Source organism: Microtus pennsylvanicus, chromosome 17 (assembly GCF_037038515.1).
Source record: "Microtus pennsylvanicus isolate mMicPen1 chromosome 17, mMicPen1.hap1, whole genome shotgun sequence".
NCBI classification, from domain to species: domain Eukaryota; kingdom Metazoa; phylum Chordata; class Mammalia; order Rodentia; family Cricetidae; genus Microtus; species Microtus pennsylvanicus.
Genome location: NC_134595.1, coordinates 26,943,329 through 26,969,888, shown reverse-complemented (window position 1 = coordinate 26,969,888; position 26,560 = coordinate 26,943,329). Strand labels below are relative to the sequence as shown.

Sequence of the window (26,560 nt, the reverse complement as noted above, 5' to 3'; positions counted from 1 at the left end):
GCTTGTCCAAGGCTGGGATCACAAAAGCTTACCACCCATGCCCAATTTTTTTTTTCCCTTTGGTGTGTGTGTGTGTGTGTTTGTTTGTTTTTTAATTTAGGTTCTAGTGGTTGAATTCAGGTTTTTAGACTTGCAAAGCAAGTACTCTATCTTCCCATATCCTAGATTGTGGTTTTACTGTTTTTGATTTATCACATCTTCAGTCATCTTTAGTCTTACCAGGTATTTTTTCATCAAGAATTCTTTTAACCGTCTCTTTTCCATTGTGCCTCTTTACGGTGACACATGCCTATAATCTCAGCACTTGGAAGGCTGATGTAGGAAGATTGCAAGCTCCAGACCAGCCAGGAATGTGCAGGGAGCCTATCTCAAACAAACAGATAGATATTTCAGTATAGTCAGCTGTGGGCTTAGTTTTTTGTTTCATAGTTGTTGTTTTTTTTTTTTTTTTAAGCTTAATTCTCAACATTCCACTCCTAGCTTCTGCCTTTTCATAGACAAAAAGTTTTGTGTCTGTCATAAGAGGAAAAATAGCAAGAATTGTTTTTTCCTGGATGTTTTCACAGACCCATCATACCTAATAACTGATTGCAGGCTCTTCTTTAGCTAAGTGTTGAATGAATGAAAGGAGTCTGTTTCCTGAATTCTCTTTATCTTAAGCTGTAATTTAATTTATTGCACTGAGATAATTTAATATTCTATATTTTGCATAGTTAAATTGCTAGGGAGAATATTTAACAAAATATTAATTATGAGTCAGCATATAGCTACAAAGTTTGAATCATGTTTTTTTTTTTACTTATTTTTATTTTTTATGTCTTGTCTGCATATGTGTATCTGTATGAGGGTGTTGAATTCCTTGAAACTGGAGTTACAGACAGTTGTGAGCTTCCATGTGGATGCTGGGAATTGACACAGTTGTTCTGGAAGAGCAGCCAGTGCTCTTAACTGCTGAGCTGTCTCTCCAGCTCCAGATTGTGTTTTCTTTAGTCCTCTTAAGTGAACACTGTTTTCTGATAATGGTATAAGTTTTGAAAATAATAATTTGTGAAGTTTTTTTGATTTTTTTTTTTTTTTAATTTGTAGAACTGCTGATTGCCTATGTTTATCACAGGTCTGATAATGTCATAAAAGCAGCCAATAAGATGTTCATTAGCTCTTTTTTATTTTTAAAATCTTACTTTAGCAACAACCAACTCAGTTTATAAATCCAGAAACTCCTGGCTATGTTGGATTTGCAAATCTTCCCAATCAAGTTCACCGAAAATCAGTGAAAAAGGGGTTCGAGTTCACACTGATGGTGGTTGGTAAGAAATTATTTTACTAAATACCCCCTTTTCCTAACCTGAAATGCACTGACCTGACCTATCATATAATTAAGAAAATTTCTTTTTTGGCAAAATCACCTATGGATCTTAAAAACATTTGTTATTTGACCAGGATTTCACTTATGTGCACATATATATTCAGGAAATTTTGTGTAAAAGGAACATATGATTTATGCTATTTCCTTATTTGTGTACAATGAATGTTTCTTTGTGATACTTAACTTTCAAAATAGTCACCAGTGATACTTGACTTAAAGTAGTCACAACCCTTACCAGTCCTTTCCCATACTGAGTAGGTTTTTTGTTTAATTTTGTTTTGTTTTTGTTTTTTGTATTTGTGTGTATGCGTGCGGACGCGTGAGTGCATGCATGCCTGTGTTTAGTGTACACGGGCACACTGTAGAGGTGGTTCTCTCCTTTCATCTTTATATGGATTCTAATAGGATAAGGATAGAATTTATGTCATCAGGCTTGAGCAGGAAGTGCTTTACTTTCTTTTTTGCTCCACTTTTAAACAGGGTTAATACAGCCAGTGGATGTTGAAGAAATGATAGGACTTCCAATACTATGTCGTAAAGATATTATGGCTCCTACCTTGCTTGAGTCATATCGCTTGAGTCATTCTCTCTAGAGGAATCTAGCTGTCATGACCTTGTAAAAGACTATTAGGCAAGGAACTGAGGCTGCCAGTAACCTTATTGGTGACCCACTTCAGAAGCATCCTCTAGTCCCACTTAGTTTTCCTTTGCATGTTTGCCATCGCTGCCAACATTAGCTACTCTCTCATGAGACACCAAACCAGAAGGATCTCAAAGACCGATATGGTGGTGAATGCCTTTAATCCTAGCACTTGTGAGGCAGAAGCGGGAGGATCTCAGTCAGTTCAAGGCCAGCCTGGTCTACGTTGGTAATTCTGGGACAGCTAGGACTACACAGAGAGACCCTATCTCGAAAAACAAGAACAACAACAAAAAGGAGACAGTCAAATTTTCTGACAGCCTAAATTTGTGAGATATTATTAAAGGTGAATTTGTAGAATTTTTACTTATTGGAGATGATAAATATAATCATTTAATTAGTATTGTGTTTAATTTTCACTTAAAAATAGTAATTCATAAAATTATAGTGGAGGACTATTGAAATTGAATGGTTGCTTGAATGTATTTGTGCTTGTCAGATACAGATTCTGTGTTACTGTGTTATGGATCATAGCATATATTGTATTTTAGCATGGCAATAGAAGCTTAATGATAAACTGTAGTGGGGGTTTTAATTGTTGTTATTGTTGTTTTCTTTTTAAACAGGGTTTCATTATGTAGCCCTGGCTGGCCTAAAACTAGCTATATAGACCAGGCTGGCCTTAAGCCCACAGAGATATGCATGTCACTGACTCCTTTATATTGGAGCTTTATATTGGAGCTACCAACCACACCTGGCTTTAATGGTAAATTGTTGATTCTTTTAGCCATGTTGCATTTTAATTAGTTTTTGGCAATTGCAGAATTTTCAAAACTGAGGAAGTAAGCATTTGAAAAGCTTTATGATGGTCATGATTAAGTAGAATAATGGTATACAGACCTAAAATGAAGACATTTGGGATTGTTCCTGAAGAAGAGTAGATGCCAACATATTTTACGAGTAATTAAATAATACAAATAATGGGAATTTAAGTTCTCATTAGAAAAGACCAGTATACTCTATCACATTATTATTTGATTATATAGCGCTTAAAAAAGTAAGCACTATCTTCACTCTCAGACTATGCATAAGTCAGGGGTCAGTAATCTTTCTAAAAGGGTCACATTAGTATTACCTTTATGTGCATGTAATTTGATCGTGATAGTCAGCTCTAAACTTAGAGTTGGGAAGCAGCCGTAGACAGCACAGGTAGGCATAATGATGTCCCAGTAAAGTTTCATTTATAAGAAAGGCAGCAGACTGGATTTGAACTGATGCCTGAGGTTTATCCGCCCCTTACATAAACTAGCTGTCCTGCTGTGGATAACTTGATTAAGTAAAGCAGGTATGCATTGGGTTTGTTGTTGTTTGTTTTAACCATAAACAGTAGGCAATGAAGGAATTTAGACCTTTAGAAACAAATTATATGGGTCTGTCAAGTTACTTTTTATCTGAGAGGGAGAATGAAATCAAGGGTACAACAGTGTCTGGGTGGTGGTGGCACTCCTTTAATCCCAGTACTCGGGGAGTCAGAGGCAGGCAGCTAGATCTCTGAGTTCGAGGCCAGCCTGGTTTATAAGAGCTAGTTCCAAGGACAGGCCCCAAAGGCACAAAGAAACCCTGTCTTGAAAAAAGAAAAGGAATATAACAGTGTCACAAAGCTAGAACCTAAGGTAACCAGGCAGAATTCTCAAAAAGCAAAGGAATTCCAGAATTATACACTTGGAATCCTTCTGAGGACTAAATGACACTAATCTGTATGTGTAGAGTACAGATTGCCTCTGCCTCCTAGGTATTGGGATTAAAGGCATGCGCCACCACTGCCTGGCCCTCATGACCTTTTAAAAGCTCTATCTACTAATACCGTAATGATGGTTGAATTTCAAGAGTTTTGAAAGGACCTTTTTTTATTTTAAAGAAACTCTTAAGTTTCATTTTTATGTGCATACCAGATCCCCTGGAACTGGAGTTACAGATAGCTGTGAGCTGCCATGTGGGTGCTGGAAATTGAATCCAGGTATCCCAGAACACTTAACTGCTTAGACTTCTCTTCAGCCTGTAAGGAACTTTTAAAACTGAGCTAATAGTTAAAATATAGTAACTAATTAGATAAGCCACATTTGTCTCTGAAATCAGCCATATAGAGGATTGTAGCTGTGAGTTGCTAGGAGGTTGTGGAAGTAAATTGTTTGTTAGTGGATGGAAAGTTTAGTGCTAGCATAGTGAGTTTGGCCATGGCATTGATGATTTGGCTTAACCGATGTTTGGTGTGTGTGCATTGGAGGAGTTTTTTTGTGTTTCAGTTTCTTCCCAGTGAATGTTGTATAAATGTAAGCAAACGTGAAATGTGTAATATACTGATATAGTTCCCTAAATATGACAATTCCTTTGCAACAGATTCTTAATTTCAAGTGCATTAGTATAGGAAAGCTGTCTAAATGAACAGAGCTCATCACAGTAACACTTGGTCTAACTTTTCAATGTTATTGTCTACTGTTGTATGAAATTTACTAGTAAATAATTTTAAAATGGGCTTTTAATAGACCCAGGGCCTGAACAGATGAGTAGTTAAGAGTACTTCCTGTGGCTTGGCTTTCATGGCACACTCTTTAATCCCAGCACTCTGGAGGCAGAGGCAGAGGCAGGCCTGGTCTACAAAGCAAGTTCCAGGACTGACAGGATCAAAAAAAAAAAAAATTAAAAATTAAAAAAGTACTTTCTGCTTTTATAAAGGGCCCAAGTTCAATTCCCAGCTACCACATGACAGTTTATAATTGAAATTCCAGTTCCAGAGGACATAATGCATTCTTCAGGCCTCTGTGGGCATGCATGTGGTACATACACCAAATACATACAGGCAAAACACTTACGTACCTGAACTGGAAATAAATAATTTTAAGGACAGAACCAAATTGGACATGGTGGTGTATATCTGTAATCTCAGCACTTAAGTGGGAAGGATTAATAGTTCATGCCATCCTTGGCCATCTAGAGAGTTTGAGGCCATTTTCTGCCATATGAGACTATCTCTAAAAACAAAGTTGGAGGAGGAGAAGGGAGACAGAATCTTGACAACACTCTTACTGTAAAATAAAAATAAAAGCATACTCTTTAGTGATAAGTCTAGCAAAACGTGTGAGAACTATGTATGCTGAGAGGTTAAAGACAATCTAAGTTAATTGTGAGATCTGCTCTGTTTGGAAACTAACTGTTAAGAAGATGTGTAGATCACTTTTTTGTTGGTTTGCTAAAATAACCATGACCAAAGCAACTTAAGGAAGAGATAGTTTTGTTGTTGTCTCAGTTTTTTTTCTGTTTTTGTTTTTGCTTATGGTTCTCGAAGGATGAGTTCGTCATGGTAGGGAGTTCCTAAAGCAAGGAGCAGACATAGCTACAGGAACACACGCTGAGATCCTTACCTTTTCAAAGGCAGGCACAAAAGCAGAGAGCGAATTGAAAGTAGGGGAGGGATAGAACTCTCAAAGCCTAACCCCTAAATGATCTGTTTTCTCTAACCAGGAAACCTCTCCAGATAGGGCCGCAAACTGGTGAACAAATATTCAAATGCCTGAGCCTAGAGGGAACATTTCTCATTCAAGCCATCACAGATGATATCCTTTCTCCCCCAGATTGTACACAGTCAGTTTGTTCCCAATCAAAATTTTTATTGGGCTATTAAAAAAATAGATATTAAGAATCTAATTCCAAGATGGGGTGGTGGCACACGCCTCTAATCCCACCACTCAGGTGGCAGAGGCAGGCAAATTTCTGTGAGTTTGAGGCCAGCCTGATCTACAGAGAGAGTCCCAGGACCGCTAGGGATACACAGAGAAACCCTGTCTCAAAAAACAAACCGCAACCAAAAAAAAAAAAAAAAAAACAAAGAAAATCTAATTCCAAAGTTTAAATGAAAATTCAGAGAACTTAGAGTGGACAAAGCAGTTTATAAAATGAACAAAGTTGGAGAACTTAACTAGATTTGAAGACTTACCTAGAATAATCAAGGCATGGAGACTAATAGCCTAGAAATAGATCCATGTTATAAGGTTAGTTACTTTTGACTGAGGTACCAGGATTATTCAGTAGTGAAAAGCTAGTTTTTTAAAAAATATTAACTGAGTGTTGGTGGAAAAAAATTATCTTAAGCTAGTACTTTCTATTGTACTTGCAAATTAACTTGAAAGAGATCCTACACATAATGAAAAGCAAAAATTTAGAAGAAAGTAGATAAGCATAATTTTCTGACAGAGCTATAACACATCTCATAGGTCATAAAGAATAGTTACGAAGAAGAAAAAAAATGCTTCATTAAATATTATGTTGGTGGTTGGAGGGATGTCTGATCCATTATGAGAGCTTGCTATTCTTGCAGAGGACCCGAGTTCAGTCCAGCATTCTTGTCAGATAACACAAAGCTGCCTTTAACTCCAGCTTCTGGGGGATTCATCTTCTCTGTTCTCATCAGGCTCCTTTACTCACTTCTACATAACCCCCAACCACACATACACATAATTTAATGTAAATCTTTTTATTTTATACAGAAAAATATTACCTTGAAGCTGGAGACATGGCTTAATGTAGTTGCACTTTCTCACTGGGACCGCCAACCTGCAATTAATGACCAAGAGACTCAAAAGTTATGAATGGTTGACTTTAGCTTAGGCTTGCTCCTAACTAGTTCTTACTACTTAAGTTAACCCATATTTTTTTTATTTACGTTCTTCCACATGGCTCTTTATCAAATCTTTGTACTGCCCATCCTACTTCCTCTGCATCTGGCTGCTGTCTCTGCTTTTTTCTTCCTAGAGTTCTCTCTCTGCCCAGAAGTCCCACCTATATTCTGCCTAGCTATTGACTGTTCAGCTTTTGATTATACCAATCAAAGCAATACATCTTCACACAATGTACAAATATCCTACAACATATCCTTGGAAGCATTTTACTATTTGTTGAAGGGGTAAGGGAAACCCAGAGATCTGCACCCCAGCAAAGCATTTTTCTAATTATTGTTTATCAATAAAAACTTGGGAATCAGATTTTGGAGTAAGAACTTGAATGATCAGAAAAGCTGCGGTGAAGAAACCAGTGACCCTCCCCCTCTCATTCCTCAATCCAAAGAAGCTGAGACTCTCTAAACCCCACCCTATACTCCTTGTGCTTTTCTGTTCTCAGTCCTCCAAACCCTCTGGTAAATTTTGGTGCTAGTAGCTAGCTCCACCCTCTGATTCAAAGCAAACTTTATTGAGAGTCTTGGGAGCTTTAGGATGTGATCAGAATATCCAGGAACAGCTCATATATTGAGAGTAAACACTGCTCTTTAAGAGGACCTGAATTACATAGTAAAACCCCATCTCAGAGCAACAAAATCACTTTTCCATGGATGGTGTTTATAGGCACTCAGCATGGCCCATACTATTGTAGTCTTTCCTAAAATACAGTCTCTATAAAAACTCGTGCACCTCGAACCCCTGGTGATAAGATTGTTTACCTTTATACCAAGAAGTTTGGGAAGGCACTAAAATTGGTGTGTGCTGTTAAGACCTAAAGTCTTTATCAGATTATTCAAAAAGCATAAAGAAGTGTGTCATACATGTGGTTTCATGTATGCTAAATGTGTTTTTGACAGGATCAAGTGTACTTTCTTAATTTGAGTAGTAGAAAATTGTTGTGAAAGTATTAAAGGCACAAAGAATCAGAGAGTGAAGTAATTATGGAGGTTTTTAAGAAATAGAAATCAAAGTTTATTTTAAAGAACAACAGTGAAATTACAAAGTACATTCTATACACCTGTGAAGAGATAAAACTGTTTGTGATCATGCCACTACCAAATTGTACTATCCCATTGTCTTGGATTCTTGTTCTTTAAGCAGGTTGCTCATGTTCCTTTAGCATACATGTCCCTTTTCGTGAAGCAGATATGATGGTAAACACTATAGTTTTAACAATTATATGGGGAACGTCATGAAAATGTTTTCATTTTTATTTCAGGTGAATCTGGTCTTGGAAAATCAACTCTCATAAACAGCTTATTCCTGACTGATCTCTACCCAGAAAGAATTATACCTGGAGCTGCAGGTGAATATTTTTATGTTACTGTTAAGTATAATTTTTACCTGAATATTGTTAGAATATATAATTGACACCTTAAGCCTTAGATGTGTGTTTTGCTTAGTCATTTTGTGTTTTATAGACTTAAGTATGGAAAGTGGGCTCTTTCTGAGCTCCTAGGATCTTGATTGTAGACTTTGTCCTGTATCTGTGCAACTAAACTTTATTTTATTTTGTTATCTAGTAAAGTCCTAGTTTTCTATCTCTATTCTACTTTGGATGAGAAACTCAACTGAAAGAATTTTATATCTTTAAAAAGTTACGTAAGCTGGGTGGTGGTGACACACATCTTTAATCCTAGCACTTGGCAGGAATACCTTCTTGCAAGTCATTTTTCATAATAACATAGATAATGGATAATCTTTCCTTTAGTATGTTTGATTTTTAAAGTACATTTTCTATTAAGTTTGTTTCTTTTCTAGAGAAAATTGAAAGAACTGTCCAAATTGAGGCTTCAACTGTTGAGATTGAAGAGCGGGGCGTCAAGCTTCGGCTTACAGTAGTGGACACACCTGGCTATGGGGATGCCATCAACTGCAGGGATTGGTAGGAATCCAGAGGGTGCAGAACCCCTAAAGTGCCAAGTGCTATGCAGTTTTTTTCACTTGTTTAATCGAATGGATTTACATTTATAGACAATGTTAATAACACTTGAAGTGCTGGATCTAATCATTTTAAAGTACTAAATATTGGCTGTTTTGAAGCAGTGTTTCACTATATCATATAGACTGGCCTTGAATTCAAAATTCTCCTGCCTCGTCTTCCTAAGTATTTTGATAATACGTTTGAGCCACTATGTTCAGCTTGAATTTTTCTAAGAGCACTCTAATAAGACCTGAGATTCAAAAGTTAATCTGTAATTGCTAACATAAAGCACTGTGATATGAACTGCAACCAGTGGACAAGTTGCTGTTTGTAGTATATGTACGTCCCTTCCGTATGGTAGGAGGTGAAATTGAATCATAGCACCTGTGAATGACTTCCCTTTGCCATTATTTTCACAAATAAGGAAATTAAGAAGGTTAAGCAGCCTGTTCATCGTGCAGAAAATCCTACTTTTGTACCTGTTTTCTCGTTCTAAACCTGCTAAAATAAAGCGTCAACTTAGCATCACTGAGAAAAGGAACAAGGGGGAAGGGGTTCCTTTTTGCCCTTCTTCTGCAATAAGAATGCCCCCCTTCTCACCATTCTGTTTGGCAGCTTATGTAATCCTGACTTGGACTGCATGCTTTCCCATAGCCCTGCTTCTTGTCCTCCTGTGAAGCAGTGGTACATTTTGAAAGGGTTGGCAGCCTTCTAATGTCACAGGCTACCTGTCAGATACTTTGTAACTTTCTATACTTAGGTTGTTGAGTCCCGTTTTTTTTTTTTGTTTTTTTTTTTTTACCAAACCTACTTAATGTTTGTTACACTTTAAACATACACACACATGCACGTGCACACACACCCCTTCATTTTGCTAAAGATTAACATTCAGTCTTCTCTTATGGATTGTTTTATGTATGGGAAAGAGAAGAGAAACTTGTTTTCCTTTGAAGTTAGTGACTGCCTGTCACTGTACCCATTATTACTCTTGAAATTTGTGTTTCAGTTTTAAGACAATTATCTCCTACATCGATGAGCAGTTTGAACGCTACCTACATGATGAGAGTGGACTGAACAGGCGGCACATCATTGATAACAGGGTTCATTGTTGCTTCTACTTTATCTCACCTTTTGGACATGGGTGAGTCAGTTGTTTATCATGGAAACCTGCTGCATGTTGTAATATAAGAAGTGAGATGCTTTTGAGAAAAACAAATTGTGTTGTATGCATATTCTTTCCCTAAATGTGACTTTTGAATATTGTTTTTTAGATTGAAGCCCTTAGATGTTGCATTTATGAAAGCAATACACAATAAAGTGAATATTGTGCCTGTCATCGCAAAAGCTGACACACTCACTCTGAAGGAACGTGAGCGGCTGAAGAAAAGGGTAAGAGCTGGCCACCTATGCCTCCTCAGCATGACTTTGAACCAGCTCAGGAAGCAGGAGGAAGGAAGATTGCAACTGAGTTGCCAGAGGCAGGACTACAGAATTCATTTCCCATTGTGTTTTGGAATTCAAAGCTTACTCACTATTTGAAGAGTTTTTGTTTGTTCTAGTTTTTACTTTTCATCCTCACAGAAAGAATCAAATTTGTAGAGTTTAAATTCTTTTTAGATAAAATTAGCCTCTTTGAATAGCAAGTGGCTGAGTAAAAGGAATTCCCACAAGTATTAAGTGAATGATATAACGAAAGGGTGCACTCTCCAGTGTAACATGGACGGGTCTGGCTTGTTTGTTGTTGGGGTTTTTGTCCTGCCCAGTACCACCAGCTGTTTAGCCCCAAAGAAAATCACACATAGGTCTCTGTAAATTATAAGCTGATTGGCACATTAGCTTTAGCCTCTCACTGGCTAACTCTCACATCTTGATTAACCCATTTTTCTGATCTATGTTAGCCATGTGGCTCAGTACCTTTTTTCAGGGGTGCAGATCACATCCTGCTGCTTCGGTGGTCTGTGCAGGAGTGGGAAGAATCAGCTTCCTCTTTCCCAAAATTCTCCTGTTCTCCTTACATCATTTCTACTTCCTGTCTGGTTTTCCCACCTATATTTCCTGCCTGGCTAATCAGCGTTTATTTAAAACATGATTGACAGAATACAGACAATTCTCCCGCACCACTCCAGGAAAGTCTGTTTTCCTGCGGTGGTCCACTTAAGAGCGTGTCTAAGTAGAACTGTTCCCTGTGTTTGGGAAAATAACCTGATGCATCTCAGCCAATCCAACACTGACCAGTCTCTATGGTTCCCTGTTTGGTTGTTTGTTATTTTTATTTTGGTTTTCTGAGATTAGGACTAAAGGCATGTGCCACCATGCCCAGATCAAGATGAGTTAATTCAATAATTTTAATATTTTGAGATAGTCTCACAGTGTAGCCTTGGCTGGCCTGGAACTAGCTATGTAAAACAGGGTGGCTTTGAATGCAGAGGTTCACCAGCTTTGCCAACAAGCACTGGGATTACTCTTCCAGAATTCTTTTTGCCTACATTATACACACCTCTTCTCATTCCATGATTATGTATGAAACACCTGCCTGTTGCCCAGGAACTTTAGGTGCTCACAGTGTCTCTTTGTTCTCGGATTCTTGTCTTGGTAGATGATGGTGGGAATATTTTTGGTTTAGCTGTTGTACTGGGGCTGCTGCTTTGTATGTTGAAAGTGATGGCTTGCCCGCGATTATTACTGTTATTGTTAAAAGTGCAAACATAAATAACCTTTTTAACAGTTCTTAAAGTACTTGAAAATAACTTATTAGTTGTTTAGTCCTCAATATACAAGTACCTCTTAACGTATTTCTTGGTATATTATTTTGGTTTTGTTGTCATTGTTTTAAGGTGATCTTACTTGTAGTTCTGGCTTATCTGGACCTTGATAAGTAAATTAAATTGGCTTTGAACTTAACAAGGGTCTGTCTTGAGTACAGTTCTTCTGAATTTTTAATACGGGTTTAAAATTATATACAGTTAACTAAAATTGATTCAATAACAATTTGTTATTGTTCCAGATTTTGGATGAAATTGAAGAGCATAACATCAAAATTTATCACTTACCAGATGCAGAGTCAGATGAAGATGAAGATTTTAAGGAACAGACTAGACTCCTCAAGGTAAGAACTAGCTCCAGATATATAACATAAACAGCTCTCTTCCCTGTTTTCTTACATACGTATTTTAAAAGACAAATTTGATCAAGACTGGGCAAGTTGTATTATAGTAATATATTTTAACTTCAGTATATTTAGGAAATTTTTACTTAAGGCTTGAACATGTCATTGCAGATTTGATTTGCCCTATTTGGAAAATAACTGACATTTCTAAGTAAAATGTGTATGCATTTAGCACTCGGTCAAACATAGTTAAAGCCAGGTGTACTGGCATGCCTATTCAATACCAGCATTGGAGGCTGGGAAATGCAGAGGCAGGATGATCACTGTGAGTTAGAGGTTAGTCAAGTCTGTAGAGCCAATTCCAGGCCATCCATAGCCTGTCTCAAAACAACAATAACAGAAAAAGGAATTTTGTAATATAGTAACATGGAGCCATTTCTGTGTCCATTGTTGTTTACATTGAACATGGTATTCTCCTACTATCTTATATTTCTTTCTAGGCCAGTATCCCATTCTCTGTGGTTGGCTCCAACCAGTTGATTGAAGCCAAAGGCAAGAAGGTCAGAGGTCGTCTCTACCCATGGGGTGTTGTAGAGGTGGAGAACCCAGAACACAATGACTTCCTGAAGCTGAGAACAATGCTCATGTAAGACATTGATTGTATTCATTATGGCAGGGTATACAGGGTATACCTGTATCAGACTGATAAGACCATTGCAGTTAGGGACTGAGGTTCTTTATTCAGGCTCTGAATCGCTGTTGAACTAACTTCTTTCTCATAGTACTTGTTCTTGCTCTCTCTTCTTAAGTCACTGATGCTAAAGGAAAATTAAACCTTAGCTATGGCTCAAGAGGTGCTAGGTCTTGGTATAGAAGAAGGTGGACAGCTTCTTGGAGTTGTCCCAGGCCCAGCTCTGACACATGGTGCTCCTCTTTGTTAGCCTGAAGATTTCACATTTGATGGTCCCAGGTATCCTTGAGGTTTCTGTTTATTTTTAGCAACTGTTAAACTTCTTTATAGTTGAGTTTCATGTCTAGTATTAAAGATGTTGGTTGGCTTCAAACTCAATGTGTATCCAATTATGACTTAGAACTTCTGATTCTCCTACCTTCCTGGTGCTGGTATTCTAAGCATGTGCCACCACACCGAGTTTGTACTGGAACTGAACTCAGGGCCTTCTGCATGATAAACAAGCTCTTTACTAACTGAATTACATCCCCAGCCCCATGTTGTTACTAAGAGAGTAAAGTATAGATGTGACTTTTCTGTTGCTGTGATAAAACACCAGAACAGCAACAACTTGTGAAAGGGACGACAACGTGTAAAAGGGACGAGTCTGCCCTGGCAGGGAAGCTGCAGGAGTGGTAATCAAAAGCTGAGAATCCACTTCTTTAACTGACTACAAGAATCAGCAAGAACACACTGCAAGTTGCATGACGCTTTGAAATCCTAAAACCTACCTCTTTTAACAATAACAGACTTCTTCCAGTAAGGCAACAACTCTTAAACCTATCCAAATAGTGCCAGGACCAAGTATTCAAATATCTGAGCCTGTGGGGAACTTTTCTCATTCAAACCACCACACTAGAAGAAAGCATATAGTTTAAAAAAAAATACACTTTGAGGGAAGCTGAAGAGATAACTCAGCAGTAAAATGCATGCTACTCAAGTATAAGGACCTGCACTCGGATCTTCAGCACTCACAGAAAGCAGTCTGGGTACAGTGACACATTACTGTGATCCCAGCACTGCGAAGGTGGAGACCGGGAGATCACTGAGGTTCACTGGCCAGCCAACCTAGCCACATCAGTAATTCTAAGCTTATTATTAAATCCTCTCTCAAAAATGCGGTAGAGAGGAGGCAGTGGTGGCGCACCAGAGAAGCAGAGGCAGGTGGATCTCTGTGAGTTCAAGACCAGCCTGGTCTTGGAATGAGTTCCAGGACAGCCAAGGCTACACAGAGAACCCCTATCTTGGGGAAATGGTAGAGAGAGCCATGAAATGTGTCAGTTGCTGGCAGTGGATACTGCAGAGCCTGTGCATATGGACTATGGTGGAAGCACACACATATAATTTACCTGTATATTTTTAAAAAGATGAAAGGGCTAGAGAGATGGCTCAGCAATTTAAAAGTATAATCGGACTTTCTTTGGAGCGCAGCTCTCAAATAATGACATGGAGACTTCTTATTATAAAAGCTTGGCCTTAGCTTAGGCTTGTTCCCAACTAGTTAAAACTTAAATTAGCTGTGTGTGGTAGTGCACACCTTTAATCCCAGCACTTGGGGGGCAAAGGCAGGATCTCTGTGAGTTCAGCCTGGCCTACAGAGCAAGTTCTAGGACAGCCAAGGCTATACATAAAAACCCTGTCTCAAAATCGGGGTGGGGCTAATGACAAACTTATTTATATTAACTTGTTTATGATAACCTACTTTCTGCCATGTAGCACCTTTCTTCAGTACAGTATGTTCCACTTCCTCTATGTCTGACTGGTGACCCCCCCCCCCCCACACACATAAACAAATCAGATCCTTTCTGGAGTTCTTATCTCTGCCTGGAACTCCGCCTATCCTCTCCTGCCTAGCCATTGGCCATTCAACTCTTTATTAAACCAACAGAGGGTATTGTAGGCAGGTGAGGTAAAACAGCAACACATCTTCACCACAGTGTGATCAAATATCCTGCAACATAAAATACTTGCTGTCCTTGCAGAGGATCTGGGTTTGTTTCCCAACACCTGGATCTGGTGGGTCAAAATTGCCTGTAACTCTAGCTCCAGGGAATTGAACTCCCTCTTCTTCTTTTATTTTTAAAGATTGATTGATTGATTGATTTATACAATATCCTGCCTGTAGGCCAGAAGAGGGCACCAGATCTCATTATAGGTGGTTTTGAGCCACCATGTGGTTTCTGGGAATTGAACTCAGGACCTCTGGAAGAGCAGTCAGTGCTCTTAACCACTGAGCCATCTCTCAAGCCCTTGAATTCCCTCTTCTGGCCTTTGTGAGCGCTTGTGTATGTGTGTACACACACTTCCTTTTTCATTCTACCCTCATTTCTTCTTTTGTATTTCTCTCCCTTTTCCCTCCCTGTTTAGAACCCTCTCCCATTTTATCTTCTTTTTAAAGTATTGAGAATGAAGAAGACACCCAAATGTAGATGTTTGACCTTTGCGTGTGCTCTCTCTCTCTCTTTCGCACACACGATAAAGAAAATAAATAGAAACCAGTAAATTATCTCAGCTAATAAACATGCATACTACCATACTTGACTACTTGAATTTTATCTGCTGGATCCATATGGCAGAAGGTGATAACTGACCCCTGCATGTTGTCCTCTGACCTTCAGGCAGGCCATGACACAAGTGCTTCCCCATAAATCAGTGTAAACTTAGAAAAGTATCGTAGTCCAGTGGTCCGGCCAACATAAACTATCTCTCTTGACCAGCGTGGAGGCACAGGAATAAAGACACAACTCACATGGCTCTATCGGGAGGGAAATTGTTCGTGATCCCTCATGAAATCCTGAGTTCACATCCTGAGAAATTCCTCTTGTTTATTCTCCAAACAGCCTTATATATCAAAACATAAACCGAGGGTGAAATCCATTAGCATTCTGTTTCCTAGTTAACCAGGTGAATTTTTAGTCATGTCCATATTTACTTACGTCTCCTGTTACGTCTTTCTGGTCAGTATGCTAGCTCAGTCACGTAGGCCTGAATTAGCATCTGTATTCAGGCATCTTCCAAATTACAGAGAAGGAGCAAAGCAACATCCTGACCCCTTGTTAGGGTAGGCACAGCCTGTCTGGAAGGCTACCTCAGGTGCGAACTATGGCTTGAAAGCCTGGCTGCCATACCGTATAGAAATACGGGCCTACAGAAAAGGGGATTAAAGACAACACACCCCTTTCCTTTTTTAAGTATGTACTCCCATCACCCTTGATTCTGAATAGTTTTATAATTAAGAGTAATGACTTTGAACAACAGGATGAAAAAAGAGAATATACATAGTGATATTTTATTTTGTTTTTTTTGTTTTTTGGTTTTTTTTTTTTTGTGGTTTTTCGAGACAGGGTTTCTCTGTGGTTTTGGAGCCTGTCCTGGAACTAGCTCTTTTTTTTTTTTTTGGTTTTTCGAGACAGGGTTTCTCTGTAGCTTTGGAGCCTGTCCTGGAACTCCCTTTGTAGACCAGGCTGGCCTCGAACTCACAGAGATCCTCCTGCCTCTGCCTCCCAAGTGCTGGGATTAAAGGCGTGCGCCACCATCGCCCGGCTTTATTTTGTATTTTAATTAATAAAGCTTGCTTAAAGAAAAGAGTGCAAAGCTAAGCCACTAGAGGCCAGGGAGTGGTGGCACACACCTTTAATCCCAGCACTAGGGAGGTGGAGACAAGAGCGATATGGCTGAGTGGGAAAAGGAATATAAAGGGGAAGAGACAGAAACTCACTGGAGTGTGGAGTTTGAGGTTTGGTGGAGATACACAGTGCAGTCTAGGCAGTGTGAGGATTGCCCCTTCATTCTGAGCATTGGTAGAGGTAAAACGTCTCTCTAGTGGCTTCCTGCTCTGCTTCTTTGATCTTTAGCCCTATATCTGTCTCTGGATTTTTATTATTATTCATGCTACAGATATAGTGTATTGAATTCTAAATTTTAGAAGGGGGTGGTTAAAAACCAGGCTGGAGAGATGGTTCAGCAGTCAAAAGAGCCTGCTGCTGTTGCACCCATGTCAGGCTCTCAACAAAAGCTCCAAGTGAACTGACACCCTATTCTGGCCAGTGTAAACTCCTGAACATACATGTACACACATAAATAAAAATACATTTCTTTCTTTCTTTTTTTTTTAAAGAACAATCCAAAGACATTTTGAGGTGATAGTGTCAAGATTAGGCTGGCGTACTGAACTACCTACATGTTAGCATTGTCTCACCAATAGCAGGCTTGTTACTAGTGCAGATCAGGACCCATGATGTCGTGGCTACTATCCAACGAAGAAAGCGAGAGCCCCCAGTGTCTATTAATGCTATAGGCTGTAAATCGGTACCACTCTTAAAATTCACCTAGAAAATTCAATAAATGTTACAGATGTCAAGTTAACATAAGATTATCTTGGTTTATTTCCTGTTGTTGTAATTCATAAATTTGGAGCCTATTTGTCACTTTCTGGAAGCTAGAACGTTAGCATCTGATAAGGGTCTCCTTGCTGTGTTAAAATGAATCAGGTTATCACATGATGAGACAGAACAGATAACCTGTTTTATTTTTATTAGCATGTGATTATACATATTTTGGGGAATAGTGTATTTAGCACCCATATACTATACTATATGTGCCAAACAATTTCCTTCTATCACTTCTTTATAGAGCCTTCAACCTTTCCTCTTGTAGTTCTCCATAAAATATACCTTTACTTAAAGAAGTTAAAAGAGAAGTAATTTGAATAAACTAATACTTTGATTAGCTAAAATTGCCTCTTACTAACACTGTTTACTGAATGAGAACCAGTAACATGTTTCCATCTAAGTTATTATAAATATAGTATAATAGCTTTGAAGTACTTAAGACACACTTGGTCTGCAGTGCTGAGCCCATGGCTGTCCTAGTCCCTGTCATTCAGGGAATGTTAGTGTTACATGAGAGGTGTGGTTCTCTGTTACACCAATTGTGTATTTCTTAGAATGAAAAAGATGCAGCTACCTTTGTATCCACATTTTTATTATCTCCCTAGATCCTCAGCAAACAGGGATATGTTGTAATGTTTTCTATATATTTTTAATGTGTAGTATTTGGGAAAAAAAGCTATGCAAACACCTATTTGAATAGTTTGTTTTTCATAAGATCTTTTAGAAAAATAATGTGTTTTATTTCCGGTATCTTTTACCTAAAACTCTCCTAAAGTCTCTTGTGTATTAGATTGTACTGTGTTTTGTAGTGCCTGTGGTTCAGTGTTCAGGAGAAAGTGTTCCACCCAAACCTTTGTGTTACAGCTTACTGTGGTTGCAAAGGAGCTCCTTCACCTAGGCATTTCCATAGTTTTATCCTGAGATTCAGCAACCTGTGTACAGTTTACTAAATCATTATTTGGGCTCTTAGTACTGGCAGTTTTTTATGTGTTCTTGATTGTTGTTGTTCCCCATGGGACAGCCATACACATAAATCCCTGTTGTATCCCTTCTCTTTTTCAGTACCCACATGCAAGACCTACAGGAAGTGACCCAGGACCTTCACTATGAAAACTTCCGTTCTGAGAGGCTGAAGAGAGGCGGCAGGTTGTGCAGTCTTCCCCATATCACGTTCCCTGAGTCACTTTCACTAGTCTGTAGTGTGTCTACCTCAGACCTCTTGATCACAAACAACATGTACTTCCTATTGAAGAATTATTAAAAGAATATTCCTAATTCAATCAAATGGGCATGGGGCGGAGACATTCATAATGTGCAGTTTTGGTGGCTAGAGAGGTGGCTCAGTGATTAAGAACACTTGCTCTTCAAGGACTCCTCTTGCAGGAGATATGAGTTCAACTCCTAGCACCCACATGGCAGCTCACAACTGTCTATAACTCCAGTTCCCAGGGATTCAATGTCTTCTCGCATGTTTGGGCACCAGGCATGCTTGTGTGTGGGCATGGCAGGTAAAACACAAATATGTGGAATAATAATAAAATGATTTATTTACGTAAACAACTTTAGATGGAAAATCCAGAGGCTTGTTATATTGGTACTTCCTTAGCATTACTGTGTTTGTAAGTAAGCAGACTTGCTTGCCTTTGAAAGCTTTCTAGGGTAATTAATCCATGGGTGTCCCTAGAGTAGCAGCTCTGTTCCCTATAGATTCCATGGGGCCACATTCATTCACCTTTTCTTTTTTACTATCCTAATGTATGTATTTTGTGACCCAGTCTGCATCAGATAAAATCATGTCTTCACTTAAAATGGAGCTGGATAAATAAGTGCTATACATAAGTTACTCAAAGTCTTTTGGCAGGGGTTGGAGAGGTGGCTCAGCAGTTAAAAATGCACTGGCCTTTCAAAGGACTGGAATTTGGTGCCTAGGAAGCTTACTACCTGCATCTTTAAGAGATCAGTGCCTCTGGCCTTTGGGGAGCACCAGCACTTGTGTGCATGTGTGCATATATAGACACACATATACACATAATTAAGAATAAAAAAGCTTTTTGGAGTATTGCGATTTTAATTTGAAAACCAGACATTAAGAAAAGGTTTAGAAGGAGGAAGTACAAGAATCCCTACTAGTATACCCTGGTGTTGGTGTCAGTGTGCTTAGAGGTGCCTTTCTCAGCCCTGGTCAGTCATGCTCTGCCCACTCAGCTCCTTCTGGCTCCTTCAAGGACAGTTTTATTCACCATAGAGTCATAGAGGGGAACATAAAACCAAGACCCTTTTGGGTGACTGTCAAACAAAAGTCAGGTCATCTTCTGAATTTCCAGTTTCATGTTTCGTTATTTTTTTTCATGACTTTAATTTAAAAAGCTGTAAGCATGTAATTGTAAAGTCGTGGTCTTCAGAATCTTAAAGTTTTTTTTTTTTCAATTCAGAAGTACATTGCAATATTCCAATTATAATTTTTTTGTTGTTTTTCCCTTAGGAAAGTGGAGAATGAGGATATGAATAAAGACCAGATCTTGCTTGAAAAGGAGGCTGAGGTAAGTAGAACAGCCATAGTCTAGTGTCTGTAGCTGTTTTCTACTCAAAAATATTTTCCTATTAAATAATTCATTAAATTTATTTTATGTACATTGGTATGAAGCTGTCAGATCCCCTGGAACTGGAGTTATAGGTGGTTGTGAACTTTCGGGTGGGTGCTGGGAATTGAACTCAGGTCCTCAGGAAGAATAGCCATTGTTCTTAACCACAGAGCCATCTCTCCAGCCCTATCCAAAAATATTTATAATTAATTTATTACAATTTTCTTTCTTCCTTTTTTGAATCATTATACACAAATCTTTTAAATTTATGTGCATATATGTAATATACATATTTTAAAATATATTTATTTGGGTATCAACTATTCTCTACAATGTTTCTGTAACCAGAAGGGCAAGGCTCTTCTCATGAGTCCAATTTAAATGCGCTCTCTGTACCTCACATGCTTACTTATTCCTTCAAACATTAGGATTACTTTACCCAGGAAAGATAAGAGGATTCATTTATTCAGTCTCTAGTAACAGTTTTGCTAACAATAAAAGGCAATGTGACTGATTTTCAGAAAATGTTCAAAAATCTTTTTCCTATTATCCTCAAATGGATAATAACCAATTGAGAAACACATTGAGGCTGCAATTTGCATTCATCACTAAAAAAGGGTAGAAATACATAGGACTTAAATGGAGAAGTTAGGAAATGCTTCTAATAAGATTGTAAAGATTAAAATAGATATAACGTTGTGGATAGGACAAGTTGCTATAAGAATTCAGTCTTTTGAACATATACCTCAAGGATAATAATTGGTAGGAGTCTGGGGACGTAGCTCCGTGGTCTACCACAGAGTGCTTATCTAACATGCAGGAACCCCTGGGTTCAGTCTAAAAAGGCATAAATAGGAATGATGGATCTTGCCTGTAATTTATCACTTGAGGAGTAGAAACAGGAAGGTCAAGAGTTCAAAGTCATCCTTAGCTACATAGGGAATTTTTGGTCTAGCCTGGGCTACATGATAATGTGTCTCAAAAATAACTGGGGGAAAAAAAGGATAAGGGTAGCAGTGGGTAAGCATTGTTTTCATGAAGACCTTTTAGCCAAGCAGAAAAGACGACTCATGCCCATTCCCTATCCCTTTCTGTTTTCCAGAGGGTAATAGCAGCCTTCTTTCTTGTCTCATTGTCATATTCTTTAACTGTTGCTTCTTTTTATTGGTAATTTTTGTCTTAATTTAATGCATATTTTGTCATTTACATGGATTTTTGATGCATTATTGACTTTTTAGATTGGTTTGGAAGTTCTTTTTATTTGAGCATACTGTTCTTGAGAAAAACAGTAGAAACTAAATATTATGACAACACTAACACTGTATCTGACATGTCCCGTTCATAGCTTCGCCGCATGCAGGAGATGATTGCAAGGATGCAAGCGCAGATGCAGATGCAGATGCAGGGTGGTGACAGTGACAGCGGGACACTCGGGCACCATGTGTGAGGTGGTGTTTGCATATTAGTACCTTGGGGAGGTAAGGTGACTTCACTGTCAGCTCAGCCTTGAGTATCATGGGCTCCTCTGTCTTAAGCTTTACCAATGTTTTGCATTTTTGAACCTACCATTCTGTATCACTAGCCTTTCATTGAAAAGCAAAAACCATTCTCTGCTGCCACCTACTGTCTAATAAAAACATTCCTATTTTCTAATGTTATATATATAGTTTATGTTAAAGAAAAAATTTTAAACTTTCATTAGACATAGTATTGGAAACATTAATATTGTGAACATCTTCAAATAGAACTTTCTTAATTTATTTAAAGCTTTTGCAGATGAATGAATGGTATAGGTACTAGGAAGAAGAATTAATGCCAGCTAAATAAGGGTCACCTTGATGCATGGAGATTATAGACCTCCAGGCCTTTAAGGCAAACAATATGTGACCATTAGAAATGGGCATATCATTTACATTTGTGGTCTGGTGTAATTCTCTACACTTTAATTTCATGGAACCTGGTGGTTTCAGAGAGCTTCATAAATGGAATCTTGATTTGGTTAATTGGTCATAGATACAGAACATTTTCCTCAGCTCATGCCCTTTCACATAAGAGGGAGTATTGTTAATGATCAAAGCAATAAATGCATCACTTCCATTTAAATGGTTTTGTTTTTGCTCTCCAGAAAACACTTTTGGATTAAAAGAAAAGTATTCCTGATAAGTGCTGCAGCATCAAGTTTCTTAACACCCTTGAAAGTGTGCCCATCCGGATTAACTCGCTGTGTCTGAGGATTTCAGTTGGGACTTTGTTTTGTTGTTTTTTAAACTTTTGATGGTTTTGATATTTGGTTCTTTTCTCTTTTTTTGCCCTCTGGTATGAAGTACTTTTAACATTTATATTTCATTGTTATGTTGCATTTTATATTTTGTGAGGTAAATCCTGATTTTCTTCTTCCTTAACCACTAATGTTAGAATTTTTTTCTAAAAGTCAGTCAACATATATAACTTAATAGTGAATTTCTTTGATTTAGCTGGCCTGACTAATCATTTGACGAGTACTCTCTTGATTTATGTCTAGACTTTTTTCTTTGCTCAGAATGTTCCTGTGTGGTGGACATGACTTACCTGTAACAGAGGTGGTTGTGCAGACTTGGTGGCAGCATATTTGCTTAGTAGAACGAAGCACACACTGTTAACTTTATATTTGTGCAGAACACCTAAAACCACTTTTGCTGCTGTAGTTAGTACGGTTAATTCATCTGCACATTTATCTGTTAACCAGGCAGAACAGAGGAGATTTATCTAATGAGATACATGTTTATACTTAAATAGCTTTTAAAAAGCAGGATTTCAGGGTTGAACTTTAAGAGCTCTGGATTCTAGTGCCAGATCATTTTCAAACCTCTGTAGAGAACTCACTACAAGGATTTTTATACTGTGGATGCTGATTATGCTGTGCTGTGGAGAAAACCAAAGCAGCTGTGAGCTCCAGCTTCATAGTGTAACAAGACTTGTTACACAGTAAGAGTCAGTAAACTTTCTACTCAACTAAAAGGCAATACTTTTTTAAAGAAACCAAAATGTTTATATTTTATACTGCACTTTAATGTACTTTGTGTAACTTGGTGCAAAGATCGCCGTGGCAGTGGGAATCATGGTCCTTGGCTGGCATAGATCGGAACCTAGGCTTGTGATTGGGTGGTGCTCTTGCACAAAATGCCTCTTGAAGCCCAAATGCCTGCCCTGCCAGGTTTTCCTCTAACTCTTCCCTTTTTCAGTGGTTTTCTACTGGGAGGAAAATAGCAGTTTTTTATGTGCAGACTGTCTCATCTGTTTTCTGCCATTGTCATTTTCCTCAGTTTGTATAGTTAAATGTCTGTGTGGCATGAATGAAAGGCATTTCAGATCTGTGTTGCAAGCAGGTGAGCAGAGCCACACCTGGCTTATATTCTCTGGCGCTGTCCCTTAATGTCAGTTAATGGCCACAGAAATGGTAAGTGAGGGAGACGGTGGTGCGGAGGAAGCAAAGCAGGTGCTAGTTCTCTGATGTCATTTTGCTGCAGAAGAAAGTGCTTGATTGATGATGAGCCAGGAATTCATGTGTAATTCAGGCCAAAAATCAATAGTACTAATAAAATGAGACTTAAAAAGTGTTATAAATTACAGAAAATAATACGTTTGCTCATTTTGCCCCTTCACTGTTGCATCACTGTGAATGGCTGGGGGTTAATTGTGTGAAGTTTCTACCAAGAAAACTGTTGATGACTATGGAGTACACCTGTGGAATCCTGTTTGGGTTATTTTAACATTAATTTGATTGGAGAAAGGTTTTTGTTTGTTTGTTTGTTTTTTAAACAAAAGCATTTTCAAGCATTCAGTGTGAGCCCTGTGTTTGTGAGTTAAGCGTGCCACTGAGAGCCAGCCGACATCGAAGGATGACAATGTGTGTGCTGGAAGATCTTACAGCCACAATTCTAAATCCCCCTTCAGTTTTTCCATCCAAATCTAAACATACTTTTGCTAATAAATATTTGCTTTCTCACTAAGAAGTTAACTTGTACCTGTAGAAATGTACACATTTTATACTTCAACTTTGTAGCCATTTAAACTAACCCTTTTTCAATAAAGCACTATTGTTTAATAAAATGAGCAGTCTTCTTTTTATTTGAGTAAGGCATGAGATTCACTGGGAAGATTCAGGGCCCCAGTGACAACTGTGTATCCAAACAGGAGTTGCTTGTATTAATAGCATGAGTACTGCATATGTTTTCACCAGTGATAATCCAGATATTTGAGAAGAAATGGTAAAGCTGGGACAGAACTTTGTGCAGGTTATCAAATTATCAACAGATTATTTGCTAAAAGTGCACACTAAAACCTCAAAAGTAAGTTTACTAATTAGAAAACGAAGCAACAACTGTTCAGCATCGTGGGAAGTAAAAGTGTTCCAAATATATTTGTTTCTCCATATAAGAGATAAGTTCAAAAACAGCTTTTTAATTTTTTAAATTAACTATTTATTGTTTGGTGGTGTTTGAGACAGTCTTCCTTTAGCCTGGCTAGCCTGCAACTCCCTAAGTAGATCAGGCTGATCTCCACCTCATTGAAATCCACCTGCCTCTGCCTCCATAGTGCTGAGATTAGAGGTGTAAGCCACCATGCTCAGATTTTAAGATTTTTGCATTATGTGTATGACTATTTTGCATACATGTGTCTGTACCATGTGCATGTCTGGTGCCCAAGGAGGCTAGAAGAGGATGTCAGATTTTCTGGAACCGTGAGCAGCCATGTGGGTGCCAGGAACCGAATTTAGGTATTCTGGAAGAGCAGCCAGTGGCTCCTAACTGCTAAGCCATCCCTCCATCCCAGGAAAGCAACTTGAAAAACCAGGCTTGAGACTGTTAAGAGGTTCAGAGCTGAGTACACTCACTCACCTGGTCAAACCTGAGTTTGGTCCTGAGACACACAAGGTGGAAGGAGACACAAAATTGTTTAGAAAACAAGAAAACAACAAAAACCCACACAACCCTAAAAACCCCCTCGACTTGGGCTCACGCCCATTTGGGCAGCCAGACCACTGTATTGATAGTGGCAGTGCTATCTGGGCCCCTCTTCCTCTTGCTTTCTGAGCAGCACACTGACCTCAGGGTAGTGGGATTTTTGCTCTCTAGGTCATTAGGTTGCTAAGTCTAACGTCATTCCTGCCCTGCCACTTTTCTTGTGATTGATACCACACTCAGTGGCCTTGTCTGGTTCGAGGGAAAGGCAAGGGTGGTGGAAGAAGTTGGGAGGCCTCCCGATGTTACTGAGCTCAGTCTGCCTGTGCTCCTAGGTTGCCTTGGGGAAGCAGAGGCCCCACCCTCAGTGGGCCGAGGCACTCCCATCTTATCTTAGGGACTCTTCCAAAGGCCAGGGATTTGAATGAATCACTTGGGACTATGCGCAAACTGTTCCTGGGTTTATTTAGCCTGGCCATGGTTGAGAGGGCTCCGTGCAGAGCCATTCAATTAACCAACGGGACAGGAAAGTGGGGGTACTGCAAGTCACAGGAATGGAGGCCCAGAATCTAGTGTCACCGTTTTGATTCCCAAAAAGAGCCTCAAAACTAGAAGGGAACAACGAAAGCTTTGAGGGCGCTTCTTTGGCGTAGCTTGCCTCCGGCACAGCACCTCAAAAACAACCCTGGTGCACACAGACTACGGTTCCATTATTCCCGGGGGCGGCGGGACACGACGAATGGGAGACAAGGAGGCTGGCAGTCAGGGGCGTGACCAAGGGTATAAATGTTGGGGTAGTCCGGCGAGCTGGGGGGAGGGGTGCGGGAGCAATCCCAGGCCCCACCCAGACCCTCCCTGTTTGCCAAAGCCAGCCTGTAGGCTGAGACCCGCCCCTGTGCCACAGTCCCGCCCAAGGCTCACGCAGGGCCCACCCGCGTTCCAGAGTCCAGCTCAGGCCAGAGTCTTCCCGTAGTTCCGAAACCGGGTCCAAGACCGAATCCTCCCAGCAAGCCAAAGACTAAGAACTCGCGGTTTTCCTAAGTCCCACCCAGTACAGAGTTCTCGAGTCCCCAAACCCCTCCCAGCACCGAAGGTCCGCCCAGTGTGCGGGGCACGGATCCACCCCCGGAGGAGCTGCACAGCTTTGCCTTGGACACTGGGGTCCCCTCCCGCCCCGCCCTTCCCCGTGTGGCCACCAATCAGAGCTGGGAGCCGCGCTCGCAGGCGCCCGTCGGGAGGACCCGCCCGCAGGCCAATCGGTGGTGCGTCCGCGGGGGGGCGGGGCTGCGGCGGACGCGCGGCGGGGGCGGGGAAGCAGCTAGCTGTCGGGATCGGGCGGCGCGGGCGCAGGACGTGGAGGAGGCCTGGCTGGCGGCGTCGCAGGCCGGTGTGTGTGGCACGGTGAGGACGCGGCGGCCGTGGGCGGGGGCGGCGGGCGAGCCGCGCAGGGCCGGTGGGGCGAGCTGGGGCTTCCTCAGTCGGCCGGACCTCAGCGGAATCTGAGTCGGACCAGGCCTGAGGCTGGCCGTCCACCAGAGAAAGTCCACGCCCGGCACTGAGGCCTTGGTGAGGCGCGCCAGCTCCTCGCCGAGTTCGCGGTTGACAACACACGTCTGTGAACGGCCTGTCCGTGGAGGGGCGAAGGGAGGAGAGTCTCGGGTTGAGACTAGATGTCCGCTGAGGACAGGAGTGTTGCTTGTGTAAATGGGCAGTCTGGGGAGGACTGAGAGCTGCGGAGTTCCGCACGGAGCCTGGCTGTCAGCAGAGTACTGAGGGCAGGGACATCACACGTGGAGACCAGCTGTTGAGGAAGGGGGATGATTGAGAGTCCCTGCGTCTCTCGTGGACACTGGGTGTCCCGTGGAGGATTAAGGGCCACTAGAATGCCCTTCTGAAGACCACTCCATCCCACAGGCCAGTGCTCAACAAAGCAAGAGCCTTGGGAAGCACCACCAAGAGCCATAAATGAAAGCCCAGAAGGGCACTGGCCACTCCCTGTTTTTTCTTCTCTGCCTTTCCTTCAAAACCGAGACTCAAGTGTTAATGTTCTTACTCTGCTAGGATCTAGAAGTAGTATCGGCCCATTGCGTTGTACTCACCCTAGATTATGAA

The 26,560-nt window shown here is 40.1% G+C and overlaps 2 protein-coding genes across 5 annotated transcripts in view; both read left to right on the top strand.

Moving 5' to 3' along the window:
• Positions 1-23,597, top strand: part of Septin2 (septin 2) — a 37,216-nt gene extending 13,619 nt beyond the window's left edge. For 3 of the 4 annotated variants that reach the window (XM_075951967.1, XM_075951969.1, XM_075951968.1), the window contains exons 3-13: positions 1,187-1,307; positions 7,995-8,081; positions 8,537-8,660; positions 9,706-9,840; positions 9,971-10,088; positions 11,704-11,805; positions 12,306-12,451; positions 17,989-18,072; positions 19,409-19,466; positions 20,854-20,986; positions 21,634-23,597. In XM_075951967.1, the coding sequence (XP_075808082.1) occupies positions 1,187-1,307; positions 7,995-8,081; positions 8,537-8,660; positions 9,706-9,840; positions 9,971-10,088; positions 11,704-11,805; positions 12,306-12,451; positions 17,989-18,072; positions 19,409-19,466; positions 20,854-20,955 (1,077 nt within the window). In that variant the 3' untranslated portion in view covers positions 20,956-20,986; positions 21,634-23,597. The remainder of the gene's footprint in view (positions 1-1,186; positions 1,308-7,994; positions 8,082-8,536; positions 8,661-9,705; positions 9,841-9,970; positions 10,089-11,703; positions 11,806-12,305; positions 12,452-17,988; positions 18,073-19,408; positions 19,467-20,853; positions 20,987-21,633) is intronic. The other variant, XM_075951970.1, reaches the window with a different exon arrangement.
• A 2,128-nt stretch (positions 23,598-25,725) lies between these two features.
• The window catches only part of Farp2 (FERM, ARH/RhoGEF and pleckstrin domain protein 2), a 114,067-nt gene continuing 113,232 nt past the window's right edge, over positions 25,726-26,560 (top strand). The window contains exon 1 of the mRNA XM_075951358.1: positions 25,726-25,849. The gene's annotated coding sequence lies outside the window, so the exon portion shown is untranslated. The remainder of the gene's footprint in view (positions 25,850-26,560) is intronic.